At 46.5% G+C, this 14,078-nt stretch overlaps 1 protein-coding gene across 1 annotated transcript in view; it reads left to right on the top strand.

Annotated features, from left to right (window-relative positions):
* Positions 1-14,078, top strand: part of LOC115187622 (pleckstrin homology domain-containing family G member 4B-like) — an 88,029-nt gene that overhangs the window by 24,395 nt on the left and 49,556 nt on the right. The window contains 1 exon segment of the mRNA XM_029746594.1: positions 6,326-7,727. Within this exon segment, the coding sequence (XP_029602454.1) occupies positions 6,326-7,727 (1,402 nt within the window).

The raw sequence follows: 14,078 nt of genomic DNA, 5'->3' as shown, positions 1-14,078 counted from the left end.
CTCTGTATTCATCTGCTGTGATTACACTGTGATGGATAGCCTGATAGCCACACAGCCTATTCCTCTGTATTCATCTGCTGTGATTACACTGTGATGGATAGCCTGATAGCCACACAGCCTATTCCTCTGTATTCATCTGCTGTGATTACACTGTGATGGATAGCCTGATAACCACACAGCCTATTCCTCTGTATTCATCTGCTGTGATTACACTGTGATGGATAGCCTGATAGCCACACAGCCTATTCCTCTGTATTCATCTGCTGTGATCACACTGTGATGGATAGCCTGATAGCCACACAGCCTATTCCTCTGTATTCATCTGCTGTGATTACACTGTGATGGATAGCCTGATAACCACACAGCCTATTCCTCTGTATTCATCTGCTGTGATAACACTGTGATGGATAGCCTGATAGCCACACAGCCTATTCCTCTGTATTCATCTGCTGTGATTACACTGTGATGGATAGCCTGATAGCCACACAGCCTATTCCTCTGTATTCATCTGCTGTGATCACACTGTGATGGATAGCCTGATATCCACACAGCCTATTCCTCTGTATTCATCTGCTGTGATTACACTGTGATGGATAGCCTGATAGCCACACAGCCTATTCCTCTGTATTCATCTGCTGTGATCACACTGTGATGGATAGCCTGATAGCCACACAGCCTATTCCTCTGTATTCATCTGCTGTGATTACACTGTGATGGATAGCCTGATAACCACACAGCCTATTCCTCTGTATTCATCTGCTGTGATTACACTGTGATGGATAGCCTGATAGCCACACAGCCTATTCCTCTGTATTCATCTGCTGTGATTACACTGTGATGGATAGCCTGATAGCCACACAGCCTATTCCTCTGTATTCATCTGCTGTGATTACACTGTGATGGATAGCCTGATAACCACACAGCCTATTCCTCTGTATTCGTCTGCTGTGATTACACTGTGATGGATAGCCTGATAGCCACACAGCCTATTCCTCTGTATTCATCTGCTGTGATTACACTGTGATGGATAGCCTGATAACCACACAGCCTATTCCTCTGTATTCATCTGCTGTGATCACACTGTGATGGATAGCCTGATAGCCACACAGCCTATTCCTCTGTATTCATCTGCTGTGATTACACTGTGATGGATAGCCTGATAGCCACACAGCCTATTCCTCTGTATTCATCTGCTGTGATTACACTGTGATGGATAGCCTGATAGCCACACAGCCTATTCCTCTGTATTCATCTGCTGTGATTACACTGTGATGGATAGCCTGATAGCCACACAGCCTATTCCTCTGTATTCATCTGCTGTGATCACACTGTGATGGATAGCCTGATATCCACACAGCCTATTCCTCTGTATTCATCTGCTGTGATTACACTGTGATGGATAGCCTGATAGCCACACAGCCTATTCCTCTGTATTCATCTGCTGTGATCACACTGTGATGGATAGCCTGATAGCCACACAGCCTATTCCTCTGTATTCATCTGCTGTGATCACACTGTGATGGATAGCCTGATAACCACACAGCCTATTCCTCTGTATTCATCTGCTGTGATTACACTGTGATGGATAGCCTGATAGCCACACAGCCTATTCCTCTGTATTCATCTGCTGTGATTACACTGTGATGGATAGCCTGATAGCCACACAGCCTATTCCTCTGTATTCATCTGCTGTGATTACACTGTGATGGATAGCCTGATATCCACACAGCCTATTCCTCTGTATTCATCTGCTGTGATTACACTGTGATGGATAGCCTGATAGCCACACAGCCTATTCCTCTGTATTCATCTGCTGTGATTACACTGTGATGGATAGCCTGATAGCCACACAGCCTATTCCTCTGTATTCATCTGCTGTGATTACACTGTGATGGATAGCCTGATAGCCACACAGCCTATTCCTCTGTATTCATCTGCTGTGATTACACTGTGATGGATAGCCTGATAGCCACACAGCCTATTCCTCTGTATTCATCTGCTGTGATTACACTGTGATGGATAGCCTGATAGCCACACAGCCTATTCCTCTGTATTCATCTGCTGTGATTACACTGTGATGGATAGCCTGATATCCACACGACCTATTCCTCTGTATTCATCTGCTGTGATTACACTGTGATGGATAGCCTGATAGCCACACAGCCTATTCCTCTGTATTCATCTGCTGTGATTACACTGTGATGGATAGCCTGATATCCACACAGCCTATTCCTCTGTATTCATCTGCTGTGATTACACTGTGATGGATAGCCTGATAACCACACAGCCTATTCCTCTGTATTCATCTGCTGTGATCACACTGTGATGGATAGCCTGATAGCCACACAGCCTATTCCTCTGTATTCATCTGCTGTGATTACACTGTGATGGATAGCCTGATAGCCACACAGCCTATTCCTCTGTATTCATCTGCTGTGATTACACTGTGATGGATAGCCTGATAGCCACACAGCCTATTCCTCTGTATTCATCTGCTGTGATTACACTGTGATGGATAGCCTGATAACCACACAGCCTATTCCTCTGTATTCATCTGCTGTGATTACACTGTGATGGATAGCCTGATAACCACACAGCCTATTCCTCTGTATTCATCTGCTGTGATCACACTGTGATGGATAGCCTGATAGCCACACAGCCTATTCCTCTGTATTCATCTGCTGTGATTACACTGTGATGGATAGCCTGATATCCACACAGCCTATTCCTCTGTATTCATCTGCTGTGATTACACTGTGATGGATAGCCTGATAGCCACACAGCCTATTCCTCTGTATTCATCTGCTGTGATTACACTGTGATGGATAGCCTGATAGCCACACAGCCTATTCCTCTGTATTCATCTGCTGTGATTACACTGTGATGGATAGCCTGATAACCACACAGCCTATTCCTCTGTATTCATCTGCTGTGATCACACTGTGATGGATAGCCTGATGGCCACACAGTGTTAGTTTTACCTCGCTATCTAAGCCTGGCTAGCCGCTGAGAAAAACTCCCCGTGTGTGAGAGGCTTTGTGTCAACAGCAGTATGATCAGTCAGCAGGCAACGCTGGCTTTTTCAATGCTTTTCCTTCACTTTAACAGCAGTTAAGTCAATGGGAAATAGACAAAAAATGGCACACTACTCCCTATTTAGTGCACTACTTTTGACCAAAAGGCTCTGGTCAAAAGTGGTCCACTGTACGATATAGTGCCATTTGGGACACAAGCCCTGAGTACTGTTTCTCTACTGTTAAGAGCTCTTTGTACGACAGTGTCATAGTTTAGAGTTTGGGTTGTGGTTGCTTAGTAACCGGGCCTGAACGGGCAGGTTTCGCTAGCCTCCAGGATTCTGAGGAATCAGCTCATTGGAATGACGTTGAAAAGAGAACGATGATTCACTCAAGTGCTATGAAAAGAGGGTGCCTCTCTATAAAAGTGGAATGTATGTTTGAGCCATTTACAGAGCATTCAGAAAGTATTCAGACCTCTTGACTTTCTCCACATTCGGTTACGTTACAGCCTTATTCTAAACTTGATTAAAAAAAAATCCTCATCAATCTACAAGCAATACCTTAATGACAAAGCCAAAAACAGGTTTTGATACATTTTTGCTAATTTATAAAAAATAATAAACACGAAATGTTCAAATCCTGTCGCTGAGACAAATTAAGAGCTTACATCTGTGAAGTGTATGGTTTTTTTTAAATCGTCTTTATTTAACCAGGTAGACAAGTTGAGAACAAGTTCTCATTTACAACTGCGACCTGGCCAAGATAAAGCGTAGCAATTCGACACATACAACAACACAGAGTTACACATGGAGTAAAACAAACATACAGTCAATAATACAGTAGAAAACAAAAAGTCTATATACAGTGAGTGCAAATGAGGTAAGATAAGGGAGTTAAGGCAATAAATAGGTCATGGTGGTGAAGTAATTACAATATAGCAATTAAACACTGGAATGGTAGATGTGCAGAAGATGAATGTGCAAGTAGAAATAATGGGGTGCAAAGGAGCAAGATAAATAAATAAATACAGTATGGGGATGAGGTAGATAGATGGGCTGTTTACAGATGGGCTATGTACAGGTGCAGTGATCTGTGAGCTGCTCTGACAGCTGGTGCTTAAAGCTAGTGAGGGAGATATGAGTCTCCAGCTTCAGTGATTTTTGCAGTTCGTTCCTGTCATTGGCAGCAGAGAACTGGAAGGAAAGGCGACCAAAGGAGGAATTGGCTTTGGGGGTGACCAGTGAGATATACCTGCTGGAGCGCATGCTACGAGTGGGTGCTGCTATGGTGACCAGTGAGCTGAGATAAGGCGGGGCTTTACCTAGCAGAGATTTGTAGATAACCTGTAGTCAGTGGGTTTGGCGACGAGTATGAAGCGAGGGCCAACCAACTAGAGTGTACAAGTCGCAGTGGTGGGTAGTGTATGGGGCTTTGGTGACAAAACAGATGGCACTGTGATAGACTGCATCCAATTTGTTGAGTAGAGTGTTGGAGGCTATTTTATAGATAACATAAGGTCCCACAGTTGACAGAGCACAGCTCCAGAGTTCCTCTGTGGAGATGGGAGAACCTTCCAGAACGACAACCCTCTCTGCAGCACTCCACCAATCAAGCCTTTATGGTAGAGTGGCCAGACGGAAGCCACTCCTCAGTAAAAGGCAGATGACAGCCCGCTTGGAATTTGCCAAAGGCACCTAAAGATTGAATCCTTTGGCCTGAATACCAAGCGTCACGTCTGGAGGAAACCTGTCACCATCCCTACGGTGAAGCATGGTGGTGGCAGCATCAGGCTGTGGGGATGTTTTTCAGTGGCAGGGACTGGGAGACTAGTCAGGATCGAGGGAAAGATGAGCGGAGCCAAGTACAGAGAGATCCTTGTTGAAAACCTGCTCCAGAGCGCTCATGACCTGAGACTGGGGCGAAGATTCACCTTCCAACTGGACAATGACCCTAAGCATTCAGCCAAGACAACGCAGGAGTGGATTCGGGACAAGTCTCTGAATGTCCTTGAGTGGCCCAGCCAGAGCTCGGACTTGATCCCGATCAAACATCTCTGGAGAGACCGGAAAACAGCGACGCTCCCCATCCAACCTGACAGAGCTTGAGGGGATCTGCAGAGAAGAATGAGAGAAACTCCCCAAATACAGGTGTACCAAGCTTGTAGCGTCATACCCAAGAAGACTCGAGACTGTAATTTCTGCCAAAGGTGCTTCAACAGAGTGCTGAGTAAAGGGTCTGAATACTTATGTAAATGTGATATTTCCGGGGGGCTTTTGGTTGCAAAAATTTCTAAAAACAGTTTTTGCTTTGTCATTATGGAGTAATGTGTGTAGATTGATGAGAAAAAAATGCTATCATTTTTAGAATAAGGCTGTAACCTAACAAAATGTTGAAAAGGTCAAGGGGTCGGAATACTTTCCAAATTAACTTCTATACACTCTTTACATTATACCTGTAAGAGCCTCTAAAACTCGTCAGTGATACTGTATAACACTGAGGATATTTTGCTGTGGTGAGTGACTGTCTGTTTTTTGTGTTGTCCATCTCTCTATACCTGGTGCTGCAGTGTGGTTTCACACTGCTCCAGTCTCTCTAATCTGTTGTCCATCTCTCTATACCTGGTGCTGCAGTGTGGTTTCACACTGCTCCAGTCTCTCTAATCTGTTGTCCATCTCTCTATACCTGGTGCTGCAGTGTGGTTTCACACTGCTCCAGTCTCTCTAATCTGTTGTCCATCTCTCTATACCTGGTGCTGCAGTGTGGTTTCACACTGCTCCAGTCTCTCTAATCTGTTGTCCATCTCTCTATACCTGGTGCTGCAGTGTGGTTTCACACTGCTCCAGTCTCTCTAATCTGTTGTCCATCTCTCTATACCTGGTGCTGCAGTGTGGTTTCACACTGCTCCAGTCTCTCTAATCTGTTGTCCATCTCTCTATACCTGGTGCTGCAGTGTGGTTTCACACTGCCCCAGTCTCTCTAATCTACAGATGTAGGGTCATCATTTGATCACTCTTTTGTTGCTGATAATTTTCCTGATTTACCTAAATTTACTGAAAAACCCACACTAACACATGGTTATATTAACAGTATTGCACTTTTCATGTAACTTACTTTTGGCCAGCTAATAGCCTAATCATTGATCAAGCAACATTATGGACTAAATGTTCAAATCCTGTTGCTGCAGGATTCTTTTGCTGTGACAAATTAAGAGCTTACATCTGTGAAGTGTGTATATCAGAGGGGTTGGATACGGCAGAAGACACATTTCAGTCTGGTATGGGTTAATAAAGTATTGTCTTCCTCTACAGGTGCGTTTCCACGGCCGGCTGTTCTATCATGAGGGTTGGCCCTTCTGCATCAACGAAAAGGTGGTCTTGCAGCTCGCCCCGCTCCATAAGGTCCGTCTGAAGCAGGGAGACTTCTACCTGCAGGTGGTCCCTCTGGGCCGCAAGGCTGCCAAGCTGGTCATAAAATGTCTGTCGGCCAGTGGCCAGGCCATCGCAGAGATCCCCGTCCCGGAGAGCATGTACGGCAGCGTCTTCACCGCTGACTTCCTGCAGAATGTGACGCGCGAGCGCAACCTCCATCCACTGCAGAACTGGTTGCTCACCACCGGCACCGTCGTGTACCGGACGCCGTGGAAGAACGTGGTGAATCCTCTGTTCGTCAGCAGCACGGCAGACGCCATCATGCAGACACGGGGCGACAGCACGGGCTTCCGTGGCCAGCTCAGCGCCTGCAGTACCAGTGGATCCACGGGGACCCTGGACTCCCATCGCAGCTCCCACGAATCACTACACTCCCAGGGGGCAGACTCTACCTTCTCAGAGCCTGCTATCCTGAGCAGGCGGGTCCATGTAATGGACCCCAGCAGCACTAGTAGCAGGTCCCAACAGGATCCCAACCCAGGACTTCACCGGATGGAGAACCACAACCAGAACCACAGCCTGAGAGCAGCTCCTGACTCTCACTCCTGCAGCCCACAGACAGAGAGGCTGGCTGGGGAGGGTGGTGGTGGTCCGGGGAAGGGCCAGTGGGAGGGGGAGGAGGGCCAGGGTGGGAGCAGAGAGAGGACCAGGACCCTGTCGTTCAGCACCGACCTCAGTAACCCCAACCCTCGCCGCCCCCGCCACGCCAGGGACTCTGTGTCCTTCGAGACCCGGAGACTGTTCCGTAAGTCCTACATGGAGGCCCTGCAGAACCCCATGAACCTGGGCTCTAGCTCTGAGTCCATCCTGGAGGAAGGACCAGAGCACAGTCCTGCATGCCCAGGTCTCAGCACACTCAGCCCCAGAGAGGATGCCTCATCTCCAGCTTCGACCCCTGGTAGCAGCCCCTCCACCCCCACCACCCAGAGAGAGCAAGGGCCCCGTGGGGTCAGGCTAGGGGGGACCAGGGCATGGCTGAGTGGGGACCCCGTCTCCCCCCGACTCTCTCCCAGCACACCTCTCTTGTACCTCCAGAGGGGTCTGAGGAACGCTGGGGCCCTGGAGACCCGGGCTGAGAGGCGCTCCAAGTCTCTAGAGAGGACTAACAAGGCGGCCCAGGTCAAAGGGCACCGGGCGCGCTCCTCCTCCGGGGGCTCGGCCAGCAGTGGAGTCCTCTCACCAAAGAAGCTGATGAACGGATACGCCCTGCGCTTCGGAAGGCTGGACCTGGAGGCTGCCTTCTCCAGCTCAGACAGGAGGAGCAGTGTTAGAGACGAGACAGGTAGAAAAACCTGATTGGTATAACATGTGACTGATTAGAATAACATGTGACTGATTAGAATAACATGTGACTGATTAGAATAACATGTGACTGATTAGTATAACATGTGACTGATTAGAATAACATGTGACTGATTAGAATAACATGTGACTGATTAGAATAACATGTGACTGATTAGTATAACATTTGACTGATTAGAATAATATGTGACTGATTAGTATAACATGTGACTGATTAGAATAACATGTGACTGATTAGAATAACATGTGACTGATTGGAATAACATGTGACTGATTAGAATAACATGTGACTGATTAGTATAAGGGGGGTTGGCGGGGGGTTGGCGCCCCCCTTGATTAGTATAACATGTGACTGGTATATAATGATCCCACATGGCTGTATAGACCAAGGTTATGGGTTTGACTCCTGGAGTCTGGTATATAATGATCCCACATGGGCTGTATAGACCAAGGTTATGGGTTTGACTCCTGGAGTCTGATATATAATGATCCCACATGGGCTGTATAGACCAGGGTTATGGGTTTGACTCCTGGAGTCTGGTATATAATGATCCCACATGGGCTGTATAGACCAAGGTTATGGGTTTGACTCCTGGAGTCTGGTATATAATGATCCCACATGGGCTGTATAGACCAAGGTTATGGGTTTGACTCCTGGAGTCTGGTATATAATGATCCCACATGGGCTGTATAGACCAAGGTTATGGGTTTGACTCCTGGAGTCTGGTATATAATGATCCCACATGGGCTGTATAGACCAAGGTTATGGGTTTGACTCCTGGAGTCTGGTATATAATGATCCCACATGGGCTGCATAGACCAAGGTTATGGGTTTGACTCCTGGAGTCTGGTATATAATGATCCCACATGGACTGTATAGACCAAGGTTATGGGTTTGACTCCTGCTTGGGCTATTTATATGTATTGATTGAAATAGGAGTGAGGTCAGGTATAGTGATAGCTCAGTGGGTTGGAGCTAGACCTTTGTCAAAGGTAAAAGTCCATTCAGTGGTAAAACTGGTTGAAATTAAATTAGCATTTCAACCAGTTTTTCTGGTTGAAAAGACATCATTCCAACCAGTTTTTCCTTTGAAAAGACATATTTTCTACCAGTTTTTCCTTTGAAAAGACATATTTTCTACCAGTTTTTCCTTTGAAAAGACATCATTTCAACCAGTTTTTCCTTTGAAAAGACATATTTTCAACCAGTTTTTCCTTTGAAAAGACATATTTTCAACCAGTTTTTCCTTTGAAAAGACATCATTTCAACCAGTTTTTCCTTTGAAAAGACATAATTTCAACCAGTTTTTCCTTTGAAAAGACATATTTTCAACCAGTTTTTCCTTTGAAAGACATATTTTCTACCAGTTTTCCTTTGAAAGACATATTTTCTACCAGTTTTTCCTTTGAAAGACATATTTTCTACCAGTTTTTCCTTTGAAAGACATATTTTCTACCAGTTTTTCCTTTGAAAGACATATTTTCTACCAGTTTGCATGTTGGTTTAAGAATGTAACATCAACAAAGGCAGTAAAAGTCTAAACAAGACAGCTATGTTTGGTGAGGGTGCGTTGGTGATTAGATTTCTCAACTCAAGCGTCGTCTTCAGTTTGGACAAACACTTTCCCTGGCACTGGGTCCAATAGACATTGAATCATAACATCAGCTCTCTCTCACTGTATCAAATGAGGTGGCCTCCGGGCTTGAAAACATGCTTTGTTTCCAGACAGGTTTAATGTTGTGGTTTCACTGGGGAATTATGACCTGCAGTAATAGGGATCTGACAGAGGGTTACAGGCCTGTGTTTGTTTCCAGACAGGTTTAATGTTGCGGTTTCACTGGGGAATTATGACCTGCAGTAATAGGGATCTGACAGAGGGTTACAGGCCTGTGTTTGTTTCCAGACAGGTTTAATGTTGCCGTTTCACTGGGGAATTATGACCTGCAGTAATAGGGATCTGACAGAGGGTTACAGGCCTGTGTTTGTTTCCAGACAGGTTTAATGTTGCGGTTTCACTGGGGAATTATGACCTGCAGTACTAGGGATCTGACAGAGGGTTACAGGCCTGTGTTTGTTTCCAGACAGGTTTAATGTTGCGGTTTCACTGGGGAATTATGACCTGCAGTAATAGGGATCTGACAGAGGGTTACAGGCCTGTGTTTGTTTCCAGACAGGTTTAATGTTGCGGTTTCACTGGGGAATTATGACCTGCAGTAATAGGGATCTGACAGAGGGTTACAGGCCTGTGTTTGTTTCCAGACAGGTTTAATGTTGCGGTTTCACTGGGGAATTATGACCTGCAGTAATAGGGATCTGACAGAGGGTTACAGGCCTGTGTTTGTTTCCAGACAGGTTTAATGTTGCGGTTTCACTGGGAAATTATGACCTGCAGTAATAGGGATCTGACAGAGGGTTACAGGCCTGTGTTTGTTTCCAGACAGGTTTAATGTTGCCGTTTCACTGGGGAATTATGACCTGCAGTAATAGGGATCTGACAGAGGGTTACAGGCCTGTGTTTGTTTCCAGACAGGTTTAATGTTGCGGTTTCACTGGGGAATTATGACCTGCAGTAATAGGGATCTGACAGAGGGTTACAGGCCTGTGTTTGTTTCCAGACAGGTTTAATGTTGCGGTTTCACTGGGGAATTATGACCTGCAGTAATAGGGATCTGACAGCGGGTTACAGGCCTGTATTTGTTTCCAGACAGGTTTAATGTTGCGGTTTCACTGGGGAATTATGACCTGCAGTAATAGGGATCTGACAGAGGGTTACAGGCCTGTGTTTGTTTCCAGACAGGTTTAATGTTGCGGTTTCACTGGGGAATTATGACCTGCAGTAATAGGGATCTGACAGAGGGTTACAGGCCTGTGTTTGTTTCCAGACAGGTTTAATGTTGCGGTTTCACTGGGGAATTATGACCTGCAGTAATAGGGATCTGACAGAGAGTTACAGGCCTGTGTTTGTTTCCAGACAGGTTTAATGTTGCGGTTTCACTGGGGAATTATGACCTGCAGTAATAGGGATCTGACAGAGGGTTACAGGCCTGTGTTTGTTTCCAGACAGGTTTAATGTTGCGGTTTCACTGGGGAATTATGACCTGCAGTAATAGGGATCTGACAGAGGGTTACAGGCCTGTGTTTGTTTCCAGACAGGTTTAATGTTGCGGTTTCACTGGGGAATTATGACCTGCAGTAATAGGGATCTGACAGAGGGTTACAGGCCTGTGTTTGTTTCCAGACAGGTTTAATGTTGCGGTTTCACTGGGGAATTATGACCTGCAGTAATAGGGATCTGACAGAGGGTTACAGGCCTGTGTTTGTTTGGACTCACTGTTGATATGAGGAGACAGCTTGTAGTTCTCATGTGCTGATATTTGGGGTGGTGGAGGGGGAGGGGGTTTTGCGTGTCTATATGCTATTTGGCATGTTATGTGACAGGTATGGCCCATCCCTGGAACAGCTCAGACGTGGTGTTGGACACACACACTGTTCTGTTGTTCTGTGCAGGGCAGTGCAGAAGAGTTGGTTTGTGAAAGTGTCATCCAGGGAATCATTCTGTTTTATTTAGCACTGCCTCTTCCGGGTATTGAAATGTAGAAAGTGTGTGAGTTGATTTAAAGGGATACTTTGGGATGTTGGCAACGAGGCCCTTTATCTACTTCTCCAGAGTCAGATGAACTGGTGGATACCATTTGTATATTTCTATGTTCAGTTCGAATGAAGTTTGAGGTCATTTTGTGAGCCAATGCTAACTAGCATTAGCGCAATGGCTGGAAGTCTATGTGTATCTGCTAACGCTAGTTAGCGCAACTACCTCTAACTTCCTCATTGCCATAATCCTGAATAGTCCCTTAAACCCTGTGAAATGACACAGACTCAGTTCCGCCCAGGGATGGTAGGTTTTCCCTGATTGGTAAGATAAGACCATGACCATGTGCCCTGAAAAGGAAAATCTCTTGGCCCTATAGATTATAAATACGGCCCAATGAAACATATCCTTCCAGAACCCATAACTGTATTTAGTACAACTACCCCACAATGAGGGATTTCTGCCTGCCATAACCTCATGGCTGAGCAATACAACAGTAGCAAGCTGAAGCCCATTTTTCCACACTGAAAACCTAGAGCCACTGAAAACCTAGCACCACTGAAAACCTAGAGCCACTGAAAACCTAAAGCCACTGAAATCCCAGCTCCACTGAAAACCCAGCTCCACTGAAAACCTAGAGTCTCTGAAAACCTAGTCACTGAAAACCTAGAACCACTGAAAATCTAGAGCCACTGAAAACCCAGCTCCACTGAAAACCCAGCTCCACTGAAAACCCAGCTCCACTGAAATCATAGAGCCGCTGAAAACATAGAGCCACTAAAAACCTAGCACCACTGCAAAGCTAGCGCCACTGAAAACCTAGAACCACTGAAAACCTAGAGCCACTGAAAACCTAGAGCCACTGAAAACATAGCGCCATTGAAAACCTAGCGCCACTGAAAACCTAGAACCACTGAAAACCTAGAACCACTGAAAACCTAGCGCCACTGAAAACCTAGAGCCACTGAAAACCTAGAGCCACTGAAAACCCAGCTCCAATGAAAACCTAGAGCCACTGAAAAGCTAGCGCCACTGAAAACCCAGCTCCACTGAAAACCTAGCGCCACTGAAAACCTAGAGCTACTGCAAACCCAGCTCCACTGAAAACCTAGAGCCACTGAAAACCCAGCTCCACTGAAAACCTAGCGCCACTGAAAACCTAGCGCCACTGAAAACCTAGAGCCACTGAAAACCCAGCTTCACTGAAAACCTAGAGCCACTGAAAACCCAGCTCCACTGAAAACCTAGAGTCTCTGAAAACCTAGTCACTGAAAACCTAGAACCACTGAAAATCTAGAGCCACTGAAAACCCAGCTCCACTGAAAACCCAGCTCCACTGAAAACCCAGCTCCACTGAAAACATAGAGCCGCTGAAAACATAGAGCCACTGAAAACCTAGCTCCACTGAAAACCTAGCGCCACTGAAAACCTAGAGCCACTGAAAACCTAGAGCCACTGAAAACCTAGCGCCACTGAAAACCTAGCGCCACTGAAAACCTAGAGCCACTGAAAACCTAGAGCCACTGAAAACCCAGCGCCAATGAAAACCTAGAGCCACTGAAAACCTAGAGCCACTGAAAACCTAGTGCCACTGAAAACCTAGAGCCACTGAAAACCCGGCTCCACTGAAAAGCTAGAGCCACTGAAAACCCAGCTCCACTGAAAACCTAGAGCCACTGAAAACCCAGCTCCACTGAAAACCTAGAGCCACTGAAAACCCAGCTCCACTGAAAACCTAGAGCCACTGAAAACCTAGAGCTACTGAAAACCTAGAGCCACTGAAAACCTAGAGCCACTGAAAACCTAGAGCCACTGAAAACCTAGCTCCACTGAAAACCTAGAGCCACTGAAAACCCAGCTCCACTGAAAACCTAGAGTCTCTGAAAACCCGGCTCCACTGAAAACCCAGCTCCATTAAATACCTAGAGCCCATTGAGACCTTGGTGGACAGGAAACCTCAGAGGATCCTGTAACCAACCAGACGTAGGAAGGAAACACACACACACAGTGGCGCTAGGTTCACACACACACACAGTGGCGCTAGGTTCACACACACAGTGGCGCTAGGTTCACACACACACACTGTGGCGCTAGGTTCACACACACACACAGTGGCGCTAGGTTCACACACACACACTGTGGCGCTAGGTTCACACACACACACTCTGGCACTAGGTTCACACACACACACAGTGGCGCTAGGTTCACACACACACACTGTGGCGCTAGGTTCACACACACACACTCTGGCGCTAGGTTCACACACACACACAGTGGCGCTAGGTTCACACACACACACACACTCTGGCGCTAGGTTCACACACACACACACAGTGGCGCTAGGTTCACACACACACACACAGTGGCGCTAGGTTCACACACACACACAGTGGCGCTAGGTTCACACACACACACTCTGGCGCTAGGTTCACACACACACACACAGTGGCGCTAGGTTCACACACACACACACAGTGGCGCTAGGTTCACACACACACACACAGTGGCGCTAGGTTCACACACACACACACTCTGGCGCTAGGTTCACACACACACACAGTGGCGCTAGGTTCACACACACAGTGGCGCTAGGTTCACACACACACACAGTGGCGCTAGGTTCACACACACAGTGGCGCTAGGTTCACACACACACACTGTGGCGCTAGGTTCACACACACACACACAGTGGCGCTAGGTTCACACACACACACAGTGGCGCTAGGTTCACACACACACAG

This window comes from Salmo trutta, unplaced genomic scaffold (assembly GCF_901001165.1).
Source record: "Salmo trutta unplaced genomic scaffold, fSalTru1.1, whole genome shotgun sequence".
NCBI classification, from domain to species: Eukaryota; Metazoa; Chordata; class Actinopteri; order Salmoniformes; family Salmonidae; genus Salmo; species Salmo trutta.
Note: the sequence above shows the minus strand (reverse complement) of the source record. Positions and strands in the feature narration are given on the sequence as shown.